This window comes from Amphibalanus amphitrite, unplaced genomic scaffold (assembly GCF_019059575.1).
Source record: "Amphibalanus amphitrite isolate SeventyFive unplaced genomic scaffold, NRLGWU_Aamphi_draft 001617F_arrow, whole genome shotgun sequence".
In the NCBI taxonomy this organism is placed as follows: Eukaryota; Metazoa; Arthropoda; class Thecostraca; order Balanomorpha; family Balanidae; genus Amphibalanus; species Amphibalanus amphitrite.
The window spans coordinates 90373-116937 of record NW_024883110.1 but is presented as its reverse complement, the minus strand read 5'-3'; the positions used below and the strand labels follow the sequence as shown (position 1 = coordinate 116937).

The window sequence follows — 26565 nt, the reverse complement described above, 5'->3', positions numbered from 1 at the left end:
TGATGATCCAGTAGAAAGCACGGATTGTCTTTGAGGCGCCGCCCTCACTGAGAGGCGGGCGCGGATGGGGGAGGGGTCGATCGGCCACCCCCGAGCCGACTGGTCAGGCCTGCGGTCCTCGGGGGCAGCGAACTGGCAGTGAGCGGCACGGGCCCGGGCGCCCTCTAGATACAGAGCGTACTCCGTACAGCGTACACCAAACAGCCGCTAGAAAACGCACAGCGCAACGGCAGTCACCAGAAAACGCACAGCGCCGCGGCAGCCACCAGAAAACGCACAGCGCCGAGGCAGTCACGGCGCACAGTGGCGCCGGCAGCGAACATATAACAGCCCGCCTCAGAGCTGCAGGGTCTGTGACGGCACACGGACCCCCGCCGGACGACCGCGCTCAGCGAGCGCCCGCCGGCGCCGGCCGCGGGGGGCGGTCAGTGCGGTAAAAAAGCCCCGGTCAACAGAGGAGCGGCAACCACTGGCCCCGTCACAGCCTCCGCGCGCTACCAGGAACAATCGAGGGCCTTGGCCTGGCGGGGCGGGACCTCAAACATTTACCGCTGCCTCAATAGTCAATACCCGAAATGGTCGGCGGGACAAAACACCGCATGGTCACGCACAATAAATAGAATATCAACAGAGAGGGAGGGGCTCGTCCTGGCACACGCGCTCTACTACTACAGACGCGCTTTACAGCGGGCCCTCGGGAAGCTCGTATACACACACTCAGCGCCGCCACACCACTGGCCAGCGGCGCCGCGGGGCCGCCGCAGGATACAAATACAACACGAGCGGCGCCGATCGTCCCAGTGGACCCCATTTGTACAACAAATTGCAGCCGGTATCAGCTAACAGCCTCAAAAGCCAGAGGTCGGCCGTAGTTAACATTACTCGGACCATAAAGCTTGTGTCGAGCGGGAGGTAAAACAGATCTGACGTTAAAATCAGATCATGATTTTTCATGCATCACCATAGGGTTAATTTAGGTCCGAAAGACAAGGAGATAGTCCAAATGCTCCTACTACTAGTAAGTACTACGCATTTCCAATTCATGAGGCAGGGAATCCGAAACCTCCACCAAATACTACACTGCCTCATAAAACACTCCAGGGACTACACAATTTTGGGGGCCGAAATTATCGCGTCAAGAACGGTTCATTCCCTGCCACTACAAAAACCAGCGTTCAAGTCAGCGGCGCCAGCGCGCTGCCACCAAACAGCCAGGACGAAAACTGTACAGGGCGAGCTGCGCGAGCGAACAGCTGCCCCAACGACCCTCTCACACAGCCTATGTCGAAACAATGAATCGTGAAAACCGGCGAGCGAACATCAGATCGGCGTCCACACATGATGTCAAAATGTCGTTAAAAAGCTACAGTAAAAATGGCATGCGATCAAAAACATCTACTTGATGAACAGGGTGATATGGCAATTGGAAGGTCAAATCTCGCGCGCCCTGGAAAACCAGTTATTGTTGTGCATGCGCACCGATGATTAAAAAACCACTATACAAAAGGGACATTTACAGTTACAACCGTTGAAATGCATCAGATTGGTTGGCTCCGGCCCGGCCCGCCGCCCGGGTCGCGGGGAGGTCGCTGTGGGGTCGCCAGCAGCCCGGGTCGCGGGGAGGTCGTTGTGGGGTCGCCGGCCGCTGGCGGCAGCCCGGCAGTACTGGCGGCTCGGCGCCGGCGCAGCGCTGGCGCGCCTCGGTCGTCTACTCACAGTCCGCCGGCCAGCTGTGTGTCGCGCAGGGCCTCCGGCTCGCCGGGCCGGCAGTTGCCACCCAGCTGCACCAGGTGGCTCCAGGGCGCGTGGCCGAGCCAGAGGCGCAGCTCGCCGGTGTACTGGCCCACCGCCTCCGGACAGAAGTAGATGGACATCTGCACGTAGCGCTGCGACGGCGCCAGCAGCCGGCCCTCGGTCAGCTCGGTGGGCGTGCGCTCGTTGGGCCCCGAGACCACCTTGAACGGACCCGTCACGTGGTAGTCCACCTGCGGGGAGAGAACAGAGAGCGGGGGTTAGCGGGCAGCGGCGGCCGACACAGCACTTATCGGATACGATAAAATCGAGCAGCATGATGAATTCTCCAGCAAAAATAGGTCTCCCAGTCATCCCATGTCCCAGCTAGAGCAAACGTATAATATAGCTGTTAGGTTATTCCGTTAACAAAATAGCTGCAGCTTCACTCACATCCAAGTCCTCGCAGGTTTTGTTGGTCACGTCCAGTTTGTGGCACATGGACCAGTGGTCGAAGTAGAAGCTTTGGCTGGAGACGTGCAGCGGAGTGGTCAGCAGGTCCGCCTCGTCTTCCCCGTCCTCGAGCACACTGCCGCGGCCCGAGACCCGTACTGGCACCGTGTACACCACCATCGGCTGACCCCTGAGGACGGAACACAGGTCAGTTATAACACCTCACACTGCCGCGGCCCGAGACCCGTACCGGCACCGTGTACACCACCATCGGCTGGCCCCTGAGGACGGGTTAACACAGGTCAGTTATACCACCTCACACTGCCGCGGCCCGAGACCCGTACCGGCACCGTGTACACCACCATCGGCTGGCCCCTGAGGACGGGTTAACACAGGTCAGTTATAACACCTCACACTGCCGCGGCCCGAGACCCGTACCGGCACCGTGTACACCACCATCGGCTGGCCCCTGAGGACGGGTTAACACAGGTCAGTTATAACACCTCACACTGCCGCGGCCCGAGACCCGTACCGGCACCGTGTACACCACCATCGGCTGGCCCCTGAGGACGGGTTAACACAGGTCAGTTATACCACCTCACACTGCCGCGGCCCGAGACCCGTACTGGCACCGTGTACACCACCATCGGCTGGCCCCTGAGGACGGGTTAACACAGGTCAGTTATAACACCTCACACTGCCGCGGCCCGAGACCCGTACCGGCACCGTGTACACCACCATCGGCTGGCCCCTGAGGACGGGTTAACACAGGTCAGTTATAACACCTCACACTGCCGCGGCCCGAGACCCGTACCGGCACCGTGTACACCACCATCGGCTGGCCCCTGAGGACGGGTTAACACAGGTCAGTTATAACACCTCACACTGCCGCGGCCCGAGACCCGTACCGGCACCGTGTACACCACCATCGGCTGGCCCCTGAGGACGGGTTAACACAGGTCAGTTATAACACCTCACACTGCCGCGGCCCGAGACCCGTACCGGCACCGTGTACACCACCATCGGCTGGCCCCTGAGGACGGGTTAACACAGGTCAGTTATAACACCTCACACTGCCGCGGCCCGAGACCCGTACCGGCACCGTGTACACCACCATCGGCTGACCCCTGAGGACGGGTTAACACAGGTCAGTTATAACACCTCACACTGCCGCGGCCCGAGACCCGTACCGGCACCGTGTACACCACCATCGGCTGGCCCCTGAGGACGGAACACAGGACAGTTATAACACCTCACACTGCCGCGGCCCGAGACCCGTACCGGCACCGTGTACACCACCATCGGCTGGCCCCTGAGGACGGGTTAACACAGGTCAGTTATAACACCTCACACTGCCGCGGCCCGAGACCCGTACCGGCACCGTGTACACCACCATCGGCTGGCCCCTGAGGACGGGTTAACACAGGTCAGTTATAACACCTCACACTGCCGCGGCCCGAGACCCGTACCGGCACCGTGTACACCACCATCGGCTGGCCCCTGAGGACGGGTTAACACAGGTCAGTTATAACACCTCACACTGCCGCGGCCCGAGACCCGTACCGGCACCGTGTACACCACCATCGGCTGGCCCCTGAGGACGGGTTAACACAGGTCAGTTATACCACCTCACACTGCCGCGGCCCGAGACCCGTACCGGCACCGTGTACACCACCATCGGCTGGCCCCTGAGGACGGGTTAACACAGGTCAGTTATAACACCTCACACTGCCGCGGCCCGAGACCCGTACCGGCACCGTATACACCACCATCGGCTGGCCCCTGAGGACGGGGAACACAGGTCAGTTATACCACCTCACACTGCCGCGGCCCGAGACCCGTACTGGCACCGTGTACACCACCATCGGCTGGCCCCTGAGGACGGGTTAACACAGGTCAGTTATAACACCTCACACTGCCGCGGCCCGAGACCCGTACCGGCACCGTGTACACCACCATCGGCTGGCCCCTGAGGACGGGTTAACACAGGTCAGTTATAACACCTCACACTGCCGCGGCCCGAGACCCGTACCGGCACCGTGTACACCACCATCGGCTGGCCCCTGAGGACGGGTTAACACAGGTCAGTTATAACACCTCACACTGCCGCGGCCCGAGACCCGTACCGGCACCGTGTACACCACCATCGGCTGGCCCCTGAGGACGGGTTAACACAGGTCAGTTATAACACCTCACACTGCCGCGGCCCGAGACCCGTACCGGCACCGTGTACACCACCATCGGCTGGCCCCTGAGGACGGGTTAACACAGGTCAGTTATAACACCTCACACTGCCGCGGCCCGAGACCCGTACCGGCACCGTGTACACCACCATCGGCTGGCCCCTGAGGACGGGTTAACACTGGTCAGTTATAACACCTCACACTGCCGCGGCCCGAGACCCGTACCGGCACCGTGTACACCACCATCGGCTGGCCCCTGAGGACGGGGAACACAGGTCAGTTATAACACCTCACACTGCCGCGGCCCGAGACCCGTACCGGCACCGTGTACACCACCATCGGCTGGCCCCTGAGGACGGGTTAACACTGGTCAGTTATAACACCTCACACTGCCGCGGCCCGAGACCCGTACCGGCACCGTGTACACCACCATCGGCTGGCCCCTGAGGACGGGTTAACACAGGTCAGTTATAACACCTCACACTGCCGCGGCCCGAGACCCGTACCGGCACCGTGTACACCACCATCGGCTGACCCCTGAGGACGGGTTAACACAGGTCAGTTATAACACCTCACACTGCCGCGGCCCGAGACCCGTACCGGCACCGTGTACACCACCATCGGCTGGCCCCTGAGGACGGGTTAACACAGGTCAGTTATAACACCTCACACTGCCGCGGCCCGAGACCCGTACCGGCACCGTGTACACCACCATCGGCTGGCCCCTGAGGACGGAACACAGGTCAGTTATAACACCTCACACTGCCGCGGCCCGAGACCCGTACCGGCACCGTGTACACCACCATCGGCTGGCCCCTGAGGACGGGTTAACACAGGTCAGTTATACCACCTCACACTGCCGCGGCCCGAGACCCGTACTGGCACCGTGTACACCACCATCGGCTGACCCCTGAGGACGGAACACAGGTCAGTTATAACACCTCACACTGCCGCGGCCCGAGACCCGTACCGGCACCGTGTACACCACCATCGGCTGGCCCCTGAGGACAGAACACAGGTCAGTTATAACACCTCACACTGCCGCGGCCCGAGACCCGTACCGGCACCGTGTACACCACCATCGGCTGGCCCCTGAGGACGGGTTAACACAGGTCAGTTATAACACCTCACACTGCCGCGGCCCGAGACCCGTACCGGCACCGTGTACACCACCATCGGCTGGCCCCTGAGGACGGGTTAACACAGGTCAGTTATAACACCTCACACTGCCGCGGCCCGAGACCCGTACTGGCACCGTGTACACCACCATCGGCTGACCCCTGAGGACGGGGAACAGGTCAGTTATAACACCTCACACTGCCGCGGCCCGAGACCCGTACCGGCACCGTGTACACCACCATCGGCTGACCCCTGAGGACGGGTTAACACAGGTCAGTTATAACACCTCACACTGCCGCGGCCCGAGACCCGTACCGGCACCGTGTACACCACCATCGGCTGGCCCCTGAGGACGGGTTAACACTGGTCAGTTATAACACCTCACACTGCCGCGGCCCGAGACCCGTACCGGCACCGTGTACACCACCATCGGCTGGCCCCTGAGGACGGGTTAACACAGGTCAGTTATAACACCTCACACTGCCGCGGCCCGAGACCCGTACCGGCACCGTGTACACCACCATCGGCTGACCCCTGAGGACGGGTTAACACAGGTCAGTTATAACACCTCACACTGCCGCGGCCCGAGACCCGTACCGGCACCGTGTACACCACCATCGGCTGGCCCCTGAGGACGGGTTAACACAGGTCAGTTATAACACCTCACACTGCCGCGGCCCGAGACCCGTACCGGCACCGTGTACACCACCATCGGCTGGCCCCTGAGGACGGGTTAACACAGGTCAGTTATAACACCTCACACTGCCGCGGCCCGAGACCCGTACCGGCACCGTGTACACCACCATCGGCTGACCCCTGAGGGACGGAACACAGGTCAGTTATAACACCTCACACTGCCGCGGCCCGAGACCCGTACCGGCACCGTGTACACCACCATCGGCTGGCCCCTGAGGACGGGTTAACACAGGTCAGTTATACCACCTCACACTGCCGCGGCCCGAGACCCGTACTGGCATCGTGTACACCACCATCGGCTGACCCCTGAGGACGGAACACAGGTCAGTTATAACACCTCACACTGCCGCGGCCCGAGACCCGTACCGGCACCGTGTACACCACCATCGGCTGGCCCCTGAGGACAGAACACAGGTCAGTTATAACACCTCACACTGCCGCGGCCCGAGACCCGTACCGGCACCGTGTACACCACCATCGGCTGGCCCCTGAGGACGGGTTAACACAGGTCAGTTATAACACCTCACACTGCCGCGGCCCGAGACCCGTACCGGCACCGTGTACACCACCATCGGCTGGCCCCTGAGGACGGGTTAACACAGGTCAGTTATAACACCTCACACTGCCGCGGCCCGAGACCCGTACTGGCACCGTGTACACCACCATCGGCTGACCCCTGAGGACGGGGAACAGGTCAGTTATAACACCTCACACTGCCGCGGCCCGAGACCCGTACCGGCACCGTGTACACCACCATCGGCTGACCCCTGAGGACGGGTTAACACAGGTCAGTTATAACACCTCACACTGCCGCGGCCCGAGACCCGTACCGGCACCGTGTACACCACCATCGGCTGGCCCCTGAGGACAGAACACAGGTCAGTTATAACACCTCACACTGCCGCGGACCGAGACCCGTACCGGCACCGTGTACACCACCATCGGCTGGCCCCTGAGGACGGGTTAACACAGGTCAGTTATAACACCTCACACTGCCGCGGCCCGAGACCCGTACCGGCACCGTGTACACCACCATCGGCTGGCCCCTGAGGACGGGTTAACACAGGTCAGTTATAACACCTCACACTGCCGCGGCCCGAGACCCGTACCGGCACCGTGTACACCACCATCGGCTGGCCCCTGAGGACGGGTTAACACAGGTCAGTTATAACACCTCACACTGCCGCGGCCCGAGACCCGTACTGGCACCGTGTACACCACCATCGGCTGACCCCTGAGGACGGAACACAGGTCAGTTATAACACCTCACACTGCCGCGGCCCGAGACCCGTACCGGCACCGTGTACACCACCATCGGCTGGCCCCTGAGGACGGAACACAGGTCAGTTATAACACCTCACACTGCCGCGGCCCGAGACCCGTACCGGCACCGTGTACACCACCATCGGCTGGCCCCTGAGGACGGGTTAACACAGGTCAGTTATACCACCTCACACTGCCGCGGCCCGAGACCCGTACTGGCACCGTGTACACCACCATCGGCTGACCCCTGAGGACGGAACACAGGTCAGTTATAACACCTCACACTGCCGCGGCCCGAGACCCGTACCGGCACCGTGTACACCACCATCGGCTGGCCCCTGAGGACAGAACACAGGTCAGTTATAACACCTCACACTGCCGCGGCCCGAGACCCGTACCGGCACCGTGTACACCACCATCGGCTGGCCCCTGAGGACGGGTTAACACAGGTCAGTTATAACACCTCACACTGCCGCGGCCCGAGACCCGTACCGGCACCGTGTACACCACCATCGGCTGGCCCCTGAGGACGGGTTAACACAGGTCAGTTATAACACCTCACACTGCCGCGGCCCGAGACCCGTACTGGCACCGTGTACACCACCATCGGCTGACCCCTGAGGACGGGGAACAGGTCAGTTATAACACCTCACACTGCCGCGGCCCGAGACCCGTACCGGCACCGTGTACACCACCATCGGCTGACCCCTGAGGACGGGTTAACACAGGTCAGTTATAACACCTCACACTGCCGCGGCCCGAGACCCGTACCGGCACCGTGTACACCACCATCGGCTGGCCCCTGAGGACGGAACACAGGTCAGTTATAACACCTCACACTGCCGCGGCCCGAGACCCGTACCGGCACCGTGTACACCACCATCGGCTGGCCCCTGAGGACGGGTTAACACAGGTCAGTTATAACACCTCACACTGCCGCGGCCCGAGACCCGTACCGGCACCGTGTACACCACCATCGGCTGGCCCCTGAGGACGGGTTAACACAGGTCAGTTATACCACCTCACACTGCCGCGGCCCGAGACCCGTACCGGCACCGTGTACACCACCATCGGCTGGCCCCTGAGGACGGAACACAGGTCAGTTATAACACCTCACACTGCCGCGGCCCGAGACCCGTACCGGCACCGTGTACACCACCATCGGCTGGCCCCTGAGGACAGAACACAGGTCAGTTATAACACCTCACACTGCCGCGGCCCGAGACCCGTACCGGCACCGTGTACACCACCATCGGCTGGCCCCTGAGGACGGGTTAACACAGGTCAGTTATAACACCTCACACTGCCGCGGCCCGAGACCCGTACCGGCACCGTGTACACCACCATCGGCTGGCCCCTGAGGACGGGTTAACACAGGTCAGTTATAACACCTCACACTGCCGCGGCCCGAGACCCGTACCGGCACCGTGTACACCACCATCGGCTGGCCCCTGAGGACAGAACACAGGACAGTTATAACACCTCACACTGCCGCGGCCCGAGACCCGTACCGGCACCGTGTACACCACCATCGGCTGGCCCCTGAGGACGGGTTAACACTGGTCAGTTATAACACCTCACACTGCCGCGGCCCGAGACCCGTACCGGCACCGTATACACCACCATCGGCTGGCCCCTGAGGACGGGTTAACACAGGTCAGTTATAACACCTCACACTGCCGCGGCCCGAGACCCGTACTGGCACCGTGTACACCACCATCGGCTGGCCCCTGAGGACGGGGAACACAGGTCAGTTATAACACCTCACACTGCCGCGGCCCGAGACCCGTACCGGCACCGTGTACACCACCATCGGCTGACCCCTGAGGACGGGTTAACACAGGTCAGTTATAACACCTCACACTGCCGCGGCCCGAGACCCGTACCGGCACCGTGTACACCACCATCGGCTGGCCCCTGAGGACGGGTTAACACAGGTCAGTTATACCACCTCACACTGCCGCGGCCCCTGAGGGACAGATGAACACTTCAGACTCGCACAGAGCACTGTCACAGGCACGACTAAATATGAACACCCATAGAACACCCGATGACCATGATTGGTCACCACAGAGCGTCTTTGAAACGTTAAGGAGCGAATCGAACACAGGTTAGCTTGCTACTTATCACCCTTACCTGGCCATTCATAACTGACCGATAGGGCCAGGAGTATGGCCGGGCCCGGAGTATCCAACCGCAGCCCTTCCCGTCCGATCGCAATCCACCTCACGGTCCTCTGGCCAGCTCAGGCGGCAGGCGCCCGTGGCACCGCCACCGACCCACCCGCGCCATCATCCTCTCCCCAGTACCATCACTCACACAGGCTCCTTGGCCGGCTTCCAGTGCCCGACCACACCCCGCTCTCCTCACCCCATCACTCACAGGCATCTCGGCCGGCTTCCAGTGTCCGCCCACACCCCGCCCTCCTCACCCCAGCACTTACACAGGCTCCTTGGCCGGCTTGCAGAGCAGCTGGAAGTGCTGCGTCAGCTTCCCAGGGTACGGCGGGCTGAACCGCACCTGCAGAGACACCGTCTGCCCAGACGCCACCTCACCCTCCTTCGGACGGATCTTGAACACGTCGTACCCGCACTTCTTCATCTTGTCCGGGTGGGCGCCCTGCGCACAGAAAGGTCAGTGACTTCATGAATTACTAACGTCTAAAGCTATGCTTACAATATTATTTAGTCTACGAAGAAAAAGCAACTCCAGTCAACATCCACATACCTACCCGCAATCCCATGCAGCTTCCCATGTGAAACAAACAACCGATTACTTAAAAATCCTCCGCAGACCTACAGCTGCATAGAGCTTCCACAACCACAAACACCTTGCACCAATCACCAGCCTTTAGTGTAGCCCTCCCTCCCCACTGCTGTTCTGAGACGCGGCGCGCACCTTGACCAGGTAGGGCACGCTGTAGCCGAGTATGTTCCAGGTGAGCACGTCCTCTCCCAGGTTGGTGAGCTGCAGGGCGGCCTCGCTAGGCACGCCGAGCGCCGTGAGCGGGAACAGCAGGTGGTCGGTGGAGAGGCGCAGCCGCGGCCGGCCGCTGTCTGTAGCCACCACCCGCTCGGCGCCCGGCCCGTCCGGCCACCAGTCCTCGTCCTCCGCGGCCGGCGGCGGCGGAGGGGGCGGCGGCGGCGGCGGCGGGGCCAGCGGCGGGCCGCGCTTCCTCGGACTGCTCTTGGTGCGACTCGGAGAGGCCGACGGGCGCCGCGGGGAGCCGCCCGGAGCCAGGCTGGGACCCGCCTGGGAGCAGGGAGCAAACGTCAGAACATGGGCAATTCACGCGAAGGTGGGGCACGGCACGGCTGGACGGCACAGCAGAGACGAGAACGTGTGCAATTTAAGCCAAAATGTCACACTCACACCGGAACACCATCATTGCTCAAAATAACCGAAATATCATAGTGAAGCGCCAATCAGTAGCACGATAATAAAGAAAAGTAATGCAAACTGCTAGACTGTAAAGAAGACTCGCCTGAGAGCTCTCTGCTTTCTGCAGATTATTGTTATACGAACTGAGACCGACTTACCGCGGCTCGCTGAGGGCTGACGGGCGTGGAGCTACCCGCTCGGCCCACGGTGACGGTGCTGCAAACAAAGGGAGTCATCAGGAATAAGACAAAATCACATAACTCGGCTCAATACAGCGGATTTATTAGAGAAAAAATCCAGCATCAAAACTGCATTGGAAGACAAGTATGACTTATTGATTCCAGCCGAAACCTCGCGAAAGACCGGACTCATTACCTTTTACGCTTTAAAAAAGTGAGTCAGACCACCTCCGAACATTTACGCGACTGTAGCAGTTGTCGACCCGCCCCAGCTGTGACGAACCAGATACCCGCGCTCCCCGTCTGCAGTTCAGACCGCCCGTCCATCCTGGCCCGGAGTGTGTAACTCACCGGGGCACAGCGGCCGGCTGCAGCTCCTGCAGGTTACCGCGGCCGGACGGGCCGGCCACTGCCGCCGTCGCCGCCGCTCCGCCGGCCCCCTCCGGGTCTGCGAGCACACCAACACAGTCGCGAGTCAGACACAGCGCTTATAGGAATCAGAACCGGGAACGGATTACACATGGTGGGTTATCTAACTTACACGTCGAACAGCCTTATACTCGTATGGTGTCATGCACAGAGTACGTAATGTTAGAATAAAACTGTCTGCAATTTGCAGATTACATTCGTAATGTTCTGTTATCAATGGCAAACATTTCTGCTAAACTGTAATATCTGCACAGCAAGACGTGGCAAAAACTACCATACAGTTTCCAATTTCCATATCTTTGCCAGCTGGGACATTCTTACAAAAAGTCTAGCCTTGAGCCTTAGCATCTCCAGTAGGTAGGCATCCCCATCGCAAGCCCCAGCCCCGCTTCATGGCATGCCTGGACCCAGAAGCCCGAGCGCCCCTCAGTACTCACACAGGAGCGGCAGCTTGGTCTGTCTCATGTTGCTGAAGAAGACGTCCTCCAGCTTGTTCGGAGGGATGCCGAGCGGCACGTCAGAGCACAGGTCCTGCAGCTCGCCATCAAACGTTTCCTAAAGAACAACAGTCGATCAATCACCACGCAGAAATCGCAATCAATGCCACGCAACGGCGCTTAGGGTCAAGGGTGTCTTACCTACACCATACGTCGTACAACAGCAGTGTGGGAAGCTGTGGCCCGACTCGAGGTGCCCCCTTCACACCCAGCTGCAGCAGGGAACATACCTGGAAATCTGCGAGCCGCCGGGACACTGACCTGGAAGTCAGTGAGTCGTAGGGACACTGACCTGGAAGTCGGTGAGCTGGAGGAAGCCGCGCGGCCGCTGCAGCGCCGGCGCGCCCGTCGGCCAGGCGTGGCGCAGCTCGCGGCGCAGCACCTCGTCCCCGCAGAGCACGGAGACGGCCAGGCCGGCGGCGGCGGCCGGCTGGCTCGGCGGCACGGCCACCGTCAGCTGCTGGGTCTCCCCGGCGGCTACCACACAGCGCGCCGGCAGTGCGGTGGCCGCACCGTCCGGCACGCGCTCCCGGCACGTCGAGTCTGCGGCGAGGGGGATAGATCAGTCAGCGACGCGCGACCCGTGAACCGTCTGCGAGCATCCCCGTCAGACGGAACAGCAGTGACCCAGTCTTTCCAAACGATAAAACGGCTGATCACAACAGAGTTTAGCCTTCGATACCCACAATATCATAGTCACCCACTAGGGTTACCCGCGTGCTCCGCAACGCGAAGGGGGGATTTTTTGACCCGTGGGTATTGGGTTGGTCTGTGTCGATTTAGTTGGTAGATATCCATTTCGTTCGATTGCTTTTTGACGGCCAAGCATTTTGTAAGAAAACAAAAAGATACATCGCATCGAGGTGCCCGTGTCGTATTATCATGCGTTCTACTTTAGAATGATGCGAAAACTGGCGTGAAGTCTTTTGAGGGCCATCGATGAATTTCGCTAAAAATGACAATGTAATGGTTTGGAACATTTACATTTTTAAGGATACTGTTGCTAATCATGCAAAAATGAAGAGTGAATATTGGACAGAATTGAATGCTCTATCCAATGGTACCATATTCAATTGCCAAAGGTATCAGGTTATGCAGCAAACCCCGTGTGATTAATAAAGTGGCACAAAATTGACAAACACCATTTTCTCCTGTGATTTGCACCACCTTGATTTGGATCAATCAGCTTTTCACAATTTTTATATGAGAGGCGGTACCTTTCTCTTGCAAATAGGCGTTGATTCAACTCGCTCCATTTAACGGTCACCTAAAAATAAAATTAATTCCAAAATCCCTCAAAAACCGCAACTTTTCAAATAAAAGTGCCCTCTCCGGTGCACGTGGCGCGTGCTATCCTCTGCATTGCACACCATTCAATAGCCCGTTCAATTCTGTACACGATGCTGTTTTCCCCGTGCCGATCGGACCCCTGGTCACCAAGATATCGCACCTGGACCGGACCCGTGTCGGCCAAAATTAGCCGTTTTCGCCCGATTTCGCACGCCGATTTATACATGTAAAGTCTATGACGCCAATTTGCACTTTTGGGGCACGCGCCACGCGCTCGCTAACGACCCGATCGAGCTGAGACCCCTCAAAGGCACGTCGCGCATCTTTGATCTATAAGTTGTACAAATTTCACCGGGCTAGGTGCAACGGTCTGGCCTGTAGTCCACGCAAAGCACCACCAAGTCGGGACCTCGGTAACGGACAGACGCACCCTCCTCAAATAGTAATATAGATAAGTAAGTCATAGTAAGAAGTTCCACAGTGCCGGCCACAGAGCTAGGCAGCATCGCCTTCCCACTAAAAGCCTATCCAGCGCCCACAGTCCGCCATCTCATCTCACACTGCCACTTGGTGCACTCAGCAGCCCGCTCAGCACCCACCGACCCCCTCTCCCCAAATCACTGCTCAGTCCACTCAGCACCCACCGACCCCCTCTCCCCATTAAATCACGGCTCCCATATCCTCCACCCCTTCCCCACTGACCGGTACAGACGAAGAGGCGGACGTAGGCGGCGCGCGGCCCGCGGTCCCCTACCCCGCTCCCCCTTACCCACCTGTACAGACGAAGGGGCGTAGGTAGGCGGAGCGCGGGCCGCGGTCCCCCACCCCCCTCCCCCATACCCACCTGTGCAGACGAAGAGGCGGACGTAGGCGGCGCGCGGTCCGCGGTTGGCGACCATCAGGCCGGCCAGCAGCGAGCCGTCCGGCGCCGTCATGTTGAGCAGCAGCGTCAGGCCGGCCGTCGGCTGGCGGGTGTTCAGACACACCTGGATGTTGGCGGCGCCGCCATAGCCGCACAGCGGGATCTGAGAACACGGCGCACAGGTTGTTGGTCGAAATGGAGCCACTGGTCCGGTTCGGCGGCATACCTGCACCGCATCGGCCGTAGCCCGTCGCCCCAGTGCGAGCAGTGCACGGATCCGCGCTGCCGGGCGAGCTGGTGCCTGGCCTGCGGCGAGGCGCCGGATACGTCTGAGCACCTGCTGCTCCACTGCCCTGCTTTGATGGTGCGGCGTTTCCGGCTCCTGGGTACGCTGCACCCCGCTATCGAGGATACCAGACGGGACGACGTGGTGGCGGCCCTGGTGGGGGCCGCCAGATCCCTCCAGAGCCCAAGAGCTACGGTCCGCCCGGCGGACCGGGGGGACTGACGACGACGACGACGACAAATTGAGCCCGGACAAACAATTTACATCAAGAAGACGGCAATCTATCTCCAACCCGACCTTATCCTCGGCTCTCGCGACAAATCATATGCACAGAGCACCAACAAGACCGAAATGATAGAACATGTACCTAACCAATTCTGAACCCATTGACAGCCAGCATGTACGGAAATCTGCCGTCTATCAAACAAACGTTTGCAAATGTGTGGGTGGGAAGTGCCCAATGCCTAGACTCACCACGGCGGCGAGTCCGGTCGGCTGGGCGGCCTGTGAGGACGTGTGAAGTGTACAGTGCAGTGCGTGTCACTCACCACGGCGGCGAGTCCTGTCGGCTGGGCGGCCTTGCGCACCAGCACAGAGTCCCGGTAACAGTCGGCGGCCGGCGGGGCGAACAGTACCGGCACGCGCCTCTCGGTGGCCGGCGGCAGCGTCAGCTCCAGGGCCCGGCCCGGCTGGTCGCCCTGGAACTGTCGGGGCGCGGGGAGGGCAGCGGTCACACCTGGGTCCGGGCGGGCCTGCTGACTGGAGCACCGGTCGGTCGTCCTTTTTAATCAGCATACTGGTTGATGAATGCTGGCGTTTCCTGGCCTTTCAATGGTAAAATAGACTATGAGGTGCGGTGTTCACCAGTGAGAGGCCGAGACACGTCAGTCAGTCACCAGTGAGAGGCCCAGAAACGTCAGTAAGTCAGCTCCACAGCAAGACCGAGGCTCGATAGTACGGTGATAGGTCAATGTTTTAACACTTTACCTCTGGATTTGTGCACAGTTGGCGAGCGTAAGGCCATTATTATTTATTTTTTATATCTCGTGAAATTCGAGCAGGAGGCTCGATCGACGCACGGTCTTAACTTTCCACCACGTTTCACCATCGGGCCTAGCACATTCTCAGCAGAGACATTTTGAGGCAGCATGCATTGATACAGATATTCCGACGCGACTTATCGCCTCGCACCGCGCTCAATAATTTCTGCTTTACTGACGATAAACCTCCTGCCAGCTCCATCTAGCTCGGACCTTCTGCCCATGCATCGCAAACAGCACACCACCTCAAGCCCGAGCAGATCTCCCACACTCCCACAAGGGGTTTGGAGCACCGAGCCGTCGGCGGCCTCCCCTCTCCTCCTGCCCACCCATCTAGAACACCGAGCCGTCGGCGATCTCCCGGTCTCCCACCAGAGGCCCACCCACCTGGAACACCGAGCCGTCAGCGATCTCACGGTCTCCCACCAGAGGCCCACCCACCTGGAACACTGAGCCGTCGGCGATCTCCCGGTCTCCCACCAGAGGCCCACCCACCTGGAACACCGAGCCGTCGGCGATCTCCAGCGCGATGCTCAGCGTCTCGGAGTCGGAGTTGTTGCGGAGGCTGAGCGGCCGCGAGTCGCCACCACCGACGGCCGTGCCCGTCCAGAGCAGCGGGCCGCGCGTCGTCTCCAGCATGTCGAGCTCGATGGCCGCCTCCAGATCTGCGGACGGCAGGTGGGCCATCGGCGAGAGTTCGGCCACGCACAGCTCGGCGTCCGGGAACAGGTCGGAGACGGGCGACAGCTCGGCCACCGAGCGCAGCTCGGGCAGCTCACTCAGCTCGGCCAGGTCGCTCAGCTGGGAGCACAGCTCGCCGGCGTCGGCCATGGCGGCGGGCGGAGGGCGCGGCGGGGCGACCGCTCGGGCACCGGTCCCGGGTCGGAGTGGACGAGCGTCAGCCCGCGGCCGCGGCGGCCACCGGAGGTCACAGGGGCGGCGCCAGGCCCGCCGCCCGGGCGGGCCATACGCACACAAACGCGCACCGGGGTTTGCGAGCCGCTTTTACGCTCTTTTGGTTTAATTGCGCCTCGATACTAGCAGTTTTACGGGTAGCGACGGGGGATCGTGGGTCCTTACCCATCAAGAAGAACAAAAAGACGGTGGATCGCGGACATGTGTCCCTGTACAATAGTGGGTATTCAGCGGGAAAATACACGGTGAAAATAGCATGTAACGATTCAACGAACTTTGGCCAAGTTAACACCAAATACCCGAATAAGCGGGATCTTTGATTTTCAGAAACTCAAGTGTGGTTGTGCTTCATTTCATGCAGCGCCAATATAACATTTCCTGTCAGGCGAACAGATAACACGCTTTAAAAAAAGAAAGAAATAGGGGAGGAGAATTGAGTATCGACTGAACCCGCATTAAACACATTTACGTGCAACAACATATCATTAGAAAATCAGCACTTCGACTCGCTTCCCTGGGTGCCGTTCAGGTTAACCCTCGCCCGTACTGCCGTTTTTCCAGCTGCTAACGTATGGGGGGCCGGGGGGGGGGGGGGGGGGGGTCCGTTACACCCCACCCCCGCCGTCCGGCACCTGGGCCTCGTTTCAAAAAGCGAGTCCGTAACTTACGCCGGTTTTTGGTCTTGTATTGCAAGTATATGTGAAGCGATGATGATAGTTTGTTGAATCGTTGAATTTATTCATCTTGCAAGCAAGAACAGAAGGGAGAAGGGGAAAAAATTTATCGCTTCACATGCGCTTGCAATACAAGCCCAAAAACCGGCGTAAGTTACGGAATCGCTTTATGAAACGAAGCCCTAGTCGAAGAAGAGCTTCGCGGAAAAAAAACGAACGTGTTGCCCGTGACGAAAAGAAGCCTATGAAATCCAAATTTAAGGTTCTAGGTCACCGGTTGGCATTCCATGCCAGTTAAATGACCAAAAAGACGGGAAAATCGGGAAATGGTATAACTTCTTGAAATGCGGTAGCTATGGGGGGGGGGGGGGGTCAGGGTCGCGTTTTAGAATTTCAAATTAGTTTGATCTTAAATGATGTATTCATGTATCTGGGGAAGGTCGGGTCGGCTCAGGTCAACTAGAAGGCGTCCTGTCAGCTATCCATAATAGGAGCGAACAACCACAGCAACTGTCAGCTTCGTAACGTGTTGCGTAGTTCAAAACTGCTTTTCAAGGTGCTCAACTTGGTTATTTCGAAAGCAGCTAAAAAAAACCTATCATTTAAGTCGTAAAAATCGAAAAAGTCATCTGAGGTCACTAAAGGTCAATGACCTTAACCTGACCTGGCCACCGCGGCGGTCCGGTGCCCTCCATAACAGCGCACCTGACGCCGCCCCTGCGACCCGCCCCCAATCGCCGGCGGGCGGGCGCGCGCCAAGGCCGGGAACGAGGAGACACGAGGAGTGTGGCGCCCAGCGCCAGGAGCTACCAGGAGCTAGGTAAGGTCGGGAGAGAACCAACGGTTTTATTGTCCGGGATTTGCTGCGCTTTGGGGTAGACGTATTCTTAGCGACGCTATAGGTAATGCATTAGCTGGATTTCAGTTCGTGACGCTGTGGGGATATGCTGTAAATCAACAGCTTGTCTACTGTCACCACGCGTTTTGGCACCAGTTTTGCTATTTTGATTTGTTCCGATGGGAAACAAACTTGACTCAAATATCTTAAAAAACGGTTCATATTTTTGGGTGAAATTTGGTTACGGAGCGAGCGAAGCGAGCGTAGTCTTTCCTTAGAGTAACGGAAATTTCTGAGTATGAGCGGCCGGCCGGCCGGCCGTGGTCACGATTCTGAGACGCTTATATCTCAGCAACCACTTGACCGATTTACATGCGGTAATTTTTGTAGGGTAGCTTCATTCCTTCTACCAAGCATTGGACTATTCCCGATGCATGAGGGTGACCCGTTATGCACGTGCCACGTGCAAATCGAAGAGGTGTCACTTTTGTAATTGTTGCAATATCTCGGTAACTACTTGGCCGATTGCGCTGAAAGTTGGCATGTAGGTAGGCACCCACTAGGCAATGCATATCCATGTGCCAGAGTTGGGGTGCTGCTGCACGTGCGCACGTGCAGGGGTCGATTCCAGATCTCGAGAACGGCTGGACCGATGACACTCAAATTTGGCACATGGTTAGGGACCGGTTAGTAGGGTGCCGTGCAAAAGTCAGTTGGGACCCATTTTGCACGTGCGCTCGTGCAGGGTGCCGCTTCCAGATCTCGAGAACGGCTGGGCCGATTGTGCTCAAATTTGGCACATCGCTAGAGACCGGTTAGTAGAGTGCCGTGCACAAGTCAGCTGCAGGTACCCCGTCGAAATTTCGCACGTGCAAGGCCCACCCTCTCGCTCGCTCCGTTAGTCGCCCCAAAAGGCGTTATACTGGTAGATATTCATTTTTGCTCTGTCTGAACCACGGTACATCACGTTTCTGCCATTTCGTTCAACTTTTTTGAAGGTGGGAGGGTCTCTTTAAATCCCGCAACGATCGCGGACGGGTCGTATGGACTCAGTTTTCATAAAATACTAGCGTAGGTAATGATCAGTGGGTAATAGCAAAACTTTCAGTAGGTACCTATTTTGCCTTTTGTGTGTTATCCAGTTCAACACCAATCCTGAAAATTAAATGGGCCTGAGCCAAGTCAGATGGTTTTGACCAGTGACCTGTGAGCTGTTTGAGTTCCCTCCCACAATCGAGCTCATGTCTGGCCAGAGTTGCACCTTGACACACGCCAGTGCCCATTACATGTGTGTTTCCAGACTTCATGTGATTACAAACATATAAATTATGAAATGATGCTTATCTCATGGATTCTGATAGGCGTGCAGTTCAAGTCAAGGCCATTTACCTTTGATGACCTCTGGTTATTTTTCAACTCATTTTCAAATCAAACTAAATGCTAAATGTGATGATTCAGTAACAAAAAAATGTGATCAGTTTTCCTAGGGGGGGGGGGGGGGGCGGACAATGTTGGAATTGTATTCGGTCCTGGTCCCAGAGAATAAAATCGTTCCGGAGAACAAGCCAGCTTTTATAACAACACTCTGTAAAACCATATGTTTGGCCTATGAAATGTAAAAGCTGATAAATTGTGTTATTGCCAATGCTATTTCTGCATATTTTAGGCATAATAATAGCAATTTTTATCACACAGGCTGGAAAATTTAGAGGATTCCAGGTGCTGGAGTAAAAATTTGTAGAGGAGAACAAAATCTTTTGGACCCCACTGTGACCAGCAAAGGGTCTTATTTCCAACATTGGTGGCAGATCCAAGGGGGTCATATGTGATATGGGTCATACTCATGACCCCGTTGGGGCCCGAGGCACCTCAGGCATGCCAGAGGCACCTTAGGCCTAGAGGGACACCACAGGCCTAGAGGGGCACCGACAGACCTAGAGGGGCACTGACAGACCTAGAGGGGCACCACAGGTCTACAGGGGCACCACAGGTCTACAGGGGCACCACAGGCCTAGAGGGGCACCACAGGCCTGTCAGGGGCACCACATGATTGTCAGGGGCACCTTAGGCCTGTCAGGAGCACCATCAGTCTTGCAAGAGCACCATCAGTCTTGCAAGAGCACCACAGACCTGCCAGAGGCACCAGAGGCCTGCCAGGGACACCACTGGCCTTGCAGGGGCACCTTGGGCCTGTCAGGGGACAGGGTCACCTTGGGCTTGTCAGGGGCACCACAGGCCTGTCAGGGGCACCATAGTCCTGACAGGGCCATCACAGTCCTGCCTGGGGAGTGGGGCACCACAGACCATAGCGAGGGCACCACAGGCCTGTCAGGGGCACCACAGGCCTGTCAGGGGCCAAGGGGCACCACAGTCCTGACAGGGCCACCACAGACCTGCCTGGGGCACCACAGACCTAGCAAGGGCACCACAGGCCTAGCAGGGGCATCCCAGAAGACACTGACCCCCCCCCCCCAAAAAAAACTGAAAATAGGGCACCACCAAAATTAAGTGGCCAAAATCCATTGAGTTTTTAATTTTTGGTATATGTAGAGGCACACATTTCAATTCATGACCCCTCCCCCTTTGGAGTTTTCATAGATCTGCCCCTGCACACCTATTTTGTTGATGAGCATTTCTGAAATAGCCAAGGAAGTGAGGTGCTTGCCAACTGAGAATTTATCCTTTGGTACAATGCTTATCAAACCAAGTGGCTTTGTTTTTCTCACAGACAATGACAATACAGAAACAATGTATTGTCATTGTATGTGAGAAAAACAAAATGTCTGACTCTTCCAAATGGCTATAATAGCCTAAATGTTCTTTCATGAAATACATGTTACACAGCACAATATACACACCATATAAAAATACACATACAAGAAGATTGTGTGCACATCACACTGCAGGAATATCAATATTAGCGAAGACAAAATGGCACTTATATGGCATAAATGACAATTATCTGCTCATCAGCATAACATGTACTTCTAGTTCTGTTACTCTGTACTTCATAGGTAACCCATGCTATCATATCATTTTGACCTTAACCTTAAATCTCAAACATCATGCAATGACCAGCACCTGCAGCATCATTTCCATTATTTCTCAAGAAGGCCTGAATTCAGTTGGGCAAACTAGGCGGCGGGAATCAAAATATGGAGGCATCAAAATATTGATTCTAGTGGGCGGAGCTTTGACCATATATGGGCATAGAATCAATATTTTGATTCAATTTGGGACATTCCCACCTTCAGACGACCCGTTACGGCGGAAATAACCCCCATGACGGCGAGATTTTTCGACAAATCAATACAAAAAACTTCCCCGCTTCAATTTTTCGCTGCATGGCTATCAGCCGTTTGTCGCGCGTACCTTTACGAATGGCATAAAGTTTTCGCCGCCATAATTCAACAAAAACGTGCTGTTAAAACTTGCTCTGTTTATCATCAACGACGAGCCTTTGTAATTTTTTCATAATTTTGTCTAAAAGAAAATAAAAAATGCGTTATTAAGTTGTATAATTCATTTATAAGAAATATTCTTTTTCTTTGTATCTAGCCACGATTTCCGGTTCCCGCCATTTCGCGCCGGCGTCGTGGGTGTTTGGATGCAACGTAGTGCTCCCGGTTTTATTTTGTTTAAGGGACCTTTTCTGAAGTGTAAGTAACAATGGATCATATTTTAAGATACTTTGAAGTGTGTTTTTCAATTTCAGGCATGTGATCTTAACGTTTCTTACCGAAAACTCGTTTTAAGAGATGGTTTTAGGAACATGGCGCGGTAGCGACGTCAGCGGCGCGGGACGCCTTCTCACTCTTCTATTGTCTTTTTAAGCTATATTTTTTTGCAAATGATGTCTTAGGTGTAGTATTTCAGTGAAACATGATGTCCTTTAAAAGTTACGGTATAAATTAGTTACAAGAAGCCTAATGTTTTGTCTCACATGATAGAATTGTTGGGTGGACTCATGAAATGGGGGCAGTGCATGTCCAGTATTTTACATAATTTGGATGTTTTAGCCTCTGCTTGTGTCTCACTCACCCAATTGTTGCTACAACTTTAATTTGTAAGTGTAACAAAAGCAAGTTGCTGAATGGTGTAAGCCATATTTACATTATGCGTGATCTTCAAGAAAATTATGTGTCTAATGTACGTCAGTCCAGGGAATGCTGGATAGTTAATTTTCAGGATTGTCCATGCCAAAGTTAATTTTAGAAGCCAGTTTTATCAACACAAATAGCTGCCTGCTGGAATTTTTTTGCCTAAAGACTGCTTCACATATGGAGCGTTAACATGATGGGCACGTAAACGGATAGGGCTGTACCGTTCATGCTCTGTATGTGAAGTAACTTTTAGACCAAAAAAAAAATCCAGCAGCCACCTATTTTTCTGTTGGTACAACTGGCCTCAGATCTACTTTTTTGGCAGAATTTATATAACTGCATGAGATGACAGTTGTTGGCGCAACTGGTGGCGTTCAGTGGAAATTTAAGTGACATTAAGTCTTTAATTTTTCAATGTCCCAAAATTTGTCTATTTGGGTGGGAAACGACATCCAAATGAAATTCATTTTCCACTCTCACCACCATTTTTAAGAACAATTTTCCACTCCCAAGTCCCAACCAAGAAAACATAGATTTTTTACCTATAGAAAGACAGTTGTGTGGATGCCCAGTTAGCATCAAACATTCTACACCCTATAATAAAATGCATGCTTTTTGTCATTTCTCACTCCTTTTTGATCTAATCGAATCAGCAGTTTTCCACTCTCTCCCCTCTTTTTGGTGGGTAATTTTCCCCTCTGACACCCAAGACAAAACTCAATTTTGGGACACTGTAATTTTTTATTGAATATATTCTAAAATTAATAGTTGCTGAACAAGTAGAATAATGACACATATAGTTTCCTTAATATTGTCCACAAATGTCCTAATTATTGTGTTCTGTTGACTGTTTGCTGCAGGTCAACCAAGGATCAAACACTGGTCGTTGCGGGGATCGGCTTCAGAGGGTCAAGGATGGCGTCTTGAATCGCTGTTCAGTCGACAGGCAACTGTATGACAACGCCATCCTTGTCAACCAGAGCGTCGACCGAAGTAGGGCGGCGTTGCGCGGACCTGGCCGCACCCGACCAACCGGTGGAGTACCTGACTCGGGCTGGGCGGAGACTACCTACATCACGACCTTTTGAACTTTGATCTCGTGGCGAGAAACAATATGACGTAAGGAAGTGTGTATGTGGCTGGCGGGGCCGAGGGTGAAATGCGCCACGTGTTTATCCTGCCGGATGACGACAGCGTCACCAACCTGTCAAAGAACGAGCTGGTGCAGCGCGTGATGACTGCTATCTCGTCCCTAGAACCGGAGTAGAAAAACGTGCGCAAAGCCCAAATGAAGCGAACCAAAACACAGACAGGACTGATAGCTTTTCGGTCGAGAATGTTCTGAAGATGCTGATCAGTAGACCAATTGGTGACCGTTTTCGGTGGTACTATGGGATCTTGTGGTGTTCCAAAGCGACCTGCTTTGGGTGTGGACATAAGTGGCTCAACCTGACAGGATTGATGTTTTAGGTAGCCGTGCTAATCATAAACCCTATATTGAGTGTATCTGTACAAATTTTGTTTATATTTATTTCATGTATTTGGTTCGAAACCGAAAATTGCTCTCAGTAATTAGGCAACATCGAGACGTTGAGGTCATTCTCCAGACGTTTATTTGTTTTTTCTTACCTGTCCACGGTATGTCTTATTGGTTAGGTCTGTTTCAAATATTATTAACTGCATGTTTTGCAAATACGTAGCCATATTGAATAAGAGACGTGTCCTAAAAGTGAGTATTGCTTTGCATAGGATGTGAGCATCAACGACAGGGCTTTGTGATGGCAAATGTGTGGCAATTGCAGGGATCGTTGTGAAATGTGTTATGAATATCATCGTATTATTTGCGACTGCAAGTACATCCGTGTATCATATTTTCATTCAAATTGTGCAATTTGTGCAACGGGCTGAGTGTATCGTTCGGCGAAATATCTCTTACTGTACTCCACAGAAATGGGACGGGATACAGATGCGTAGAAACACATTCATGAACACGTGAAAGACGATATGTTAACTTTTTTTTTACTCAAAATCAATACTACAAAGCAGGGATGTGGGGCCGTGAAAATGTCAGACGGCTTCGGCTCCGGAGGAAAAAAATCGGCTCCAGCTCCGGCTCCGGCTCCGAGTAAAATGGTCGGGCTTCGGTTCCGGCTCCGACTCAGTACAACCCCTATACAAAGGTCAGCACGGCTCCCTTCACGCATTCCCTCGAAGGCTTGCAGCTTTGAGCAGGGAGCCAGGGCGAGTGCTGAAAATCCCTGGTCTACCGTGGGAATAAGGTCTAGAAAAAAAATTACACGATCCTGTGCTGATAATATCTTCATGAATTTATTGAATTTGCATTATTTGCACACAAGAAACATTCCATAAATCAATTTGAAGAGTTAAGTACGCCTGCAGAAAGTCAGTTTGCAGAATCAATATATTGATAAACCAGCTGATTTCAGAATCAAAATAATGATTAGCCAGCTGTTTGCGGAATCAAAATATTGATTCTCGCCGGGATTAGCCGCCGTGATGAATCAATATCTTGATTATTTTTAAGACGCTTTCCTTAACTAACCAAAGAGGTTAGGGCTATTGTTTCGTGCCTGGCGGGTAGCTTCAACGTTGTTCTTCATTTTGTGAAGAAGCTATCTTGAAATTATAGCCGGTTGCTGAAGAATTGACGTTCCTGTGATGGTCTGCACGTATGCCCATATATGGTCAAAGAGAATCAATATTTTGATGCCTCCATATTTTGATTCCCACCGCCTAGTTTGCCCAACTGAATTTGTACCTACCTAAAATGTGCAGCCTGTGGGTCATGGGAACCTGGAAAGTGTTGAAGCAATTATAGAAGCAACAAAACAACTAAATCAAACACCAGCTATCATGAATGCATGACAAACACCAGATTATCAAGGGTTTCAAATGCCTTCACTGACCTTCACGACTACCCTTTGTGGCAAGGTCAATGACCTGACCATAAAAGGGTCACCAAACCACTACGCCAACAAAGAGTAAATTGTAGAGACCCTGACTTGACATGGGTTGTTAAATGTGACCTTTTTAATGGAGATCCAAATCAGACATCACATTTCAATTCTTGATTTAGCTCGCCGCTCACCAACGAGAGTAAAACAGTGAGTAAAAGAGGGAGCATGAGGCACGTGTCAGTGCCGATCGGCGCAGTCTCCGACCACCACGGAGACGACGGTCACAGGGTATACAGAACTTCTTACCAGATTGAAATGACGGCAATCACTTTCTTGCACTGTTGAGGCAGTACTTCTCAATATGCATTTGACCCACTTTCAACCCCAATCGCCATATTGATATTGACCCAAACGCCATAAACGCAACAAACAACACGCACGCCGCGTGAAATTCAAGGACGTGAGAAATCGTTAGGTCATTCGCCTGTATTTGGGGAAATGACGTAAGAAAAAATGACGTCATTAGAAAGTTTTTTTTAACCGAAATAAACTCTCCAGGTAAAACTAAGAAATGTGTTTCTTCGTAAACGTCGGCTTCAACGGCGACCCCAGGCTATTTCTTCAACCATACAATTACCTGTTGGCTGTTCCTTCACATATCACTAAGGGATCGAAAGGCAGTCTTATGCCGGGTTCACACCGGATTCCGGACCGGCAAAATTCCGTCTGCCGGGCCGGAAAAATGGCCAATTCCGTACCGGAAAATTGAAAACTGGTGTGAACCGGCAAATCTGGCAACTTCTTTTGACCGGTCCGGCAGGCCGGAGAGCCAGATTTTCCGGTCCGGCAAAAAGTTGAAATCATCTCAACTTTTGCCTTGCCGGATGGCCACCGTTTGTGATATGAAATTAAGGCACGAGGGAAATAATGTTATGTTTCAGCGCTACAGGACCAATTTAACCAACGGTGCCCTAATAGTCTCGCGATTTTTCACGAGAATATAAAATTCAAGCGTAAATTTGACGGCGTTTCATTTTTATTTCAAAACATTTGCATTGGCATTTGCATCTCAAACGGAGTGATAGCTACATTTCTGTTTTTGTATTCCACATGACTCATGGCCTTTTCAAATTATAAATTAATTTCATTGGTTGGAAAATATCCATGACTTTATAATAAAAAAGATAAATATTATAAGGAAGCGGTGAAAAGGGCGAATTTGTGGAACAACATTGCGGACGCGCTGGTTGTAGAAGGAGCGGAGCCAGTATCTGCAGAAGAGATTATCAAGCGCTGGAGCCGGCCGCAGGACAGGTAGCACAATGTACGTATTGCTAACTTCCGTCGTCTACGAAGTGGAGCCAGCCGAGCAGATTCTGAAATCTACATTCTACAAGACGCGCTGACAACACTTCTCTACCCTCGATGCCCTCCTACACAAGCACATAGCAGCTCGGGAGGGTGGAGGCAGTTTTGCCATTCAATCGCAAGTAGAAGATTCAGGAAATACGATGGTACTGAATGCCAAGGATATTATCCCGCGCCCTGCTGGGGGGGGGGGATATTTGAACCCTCCCTGTGGTTTTTCGCGAACATCTCAAAAACGGCGGCTGTTTTTGGCACATCCTTATCATGCATCTTTTCTGCACATGTAAAAATTGTAGACCAAGGTCACTTAAGGTCAGGTCACCAGGTCACTTCAAGTGAC

The 26565-nt window shown here is 54.7% G+C and overlaps 1 protein-coding gene and 1 long non-coding RNA gene across 3 annotated transcripts; one reads left to right on the top strand and one right to left on the bottom strand.

The window, feature by feature from the left end:
* Positions 1–965: 965 nt before the first annotated feature.
* On the bottom strand, positions 966–25314 carry LOC122374194. Of its 2 annotated transcripts, XM_043352805.1 has the most exons (12): positions 25164–25314; positions 15905–16074; positions 14918–15073; positions 14066–14246; positions 12224–12474; positions 11872–11989; positions 11357–11453; positions 10985–11042; positions 10344–10697; positions 9889–10064; positions 2185–2374; positions 966–1985 (listed from the first exon to the last, which is right to left on the bottom strand). In XM_043352805.1, the coding sequence occupies exons 2-12, from the start codon at positions 16046–16048 to the stop codon at positions 1713–1715; spliced, it is 1998 nt and encodes a 665-aa protein (XP_043208740.1). In that variant the 5' UTR covers positions 16049–16074; positions 25164–25314; the 3' UTR covers positions 966–1712. The 2 variants fall into 2 exon arrangements, with proteins under 2 accessions (XP_043208740.1, XP_043208739.1); XM_043352804.1 differs by lacking the exon at positions 25164–25314 and having other exon boundaries at positions 15905–16293.
* LOC122374196 lies at positions 20973–23795 on the top strand. The gene is made up of 2 exons (XR_006255173.1): positions 20973–21495; positions 22800–23795. It is a non-coding gene; the product is annotated as an uncharacterized LOC122374196 (long non-coding RNA).
* Positions 25315–26565: the final 1251 nt, after the last annotated feature.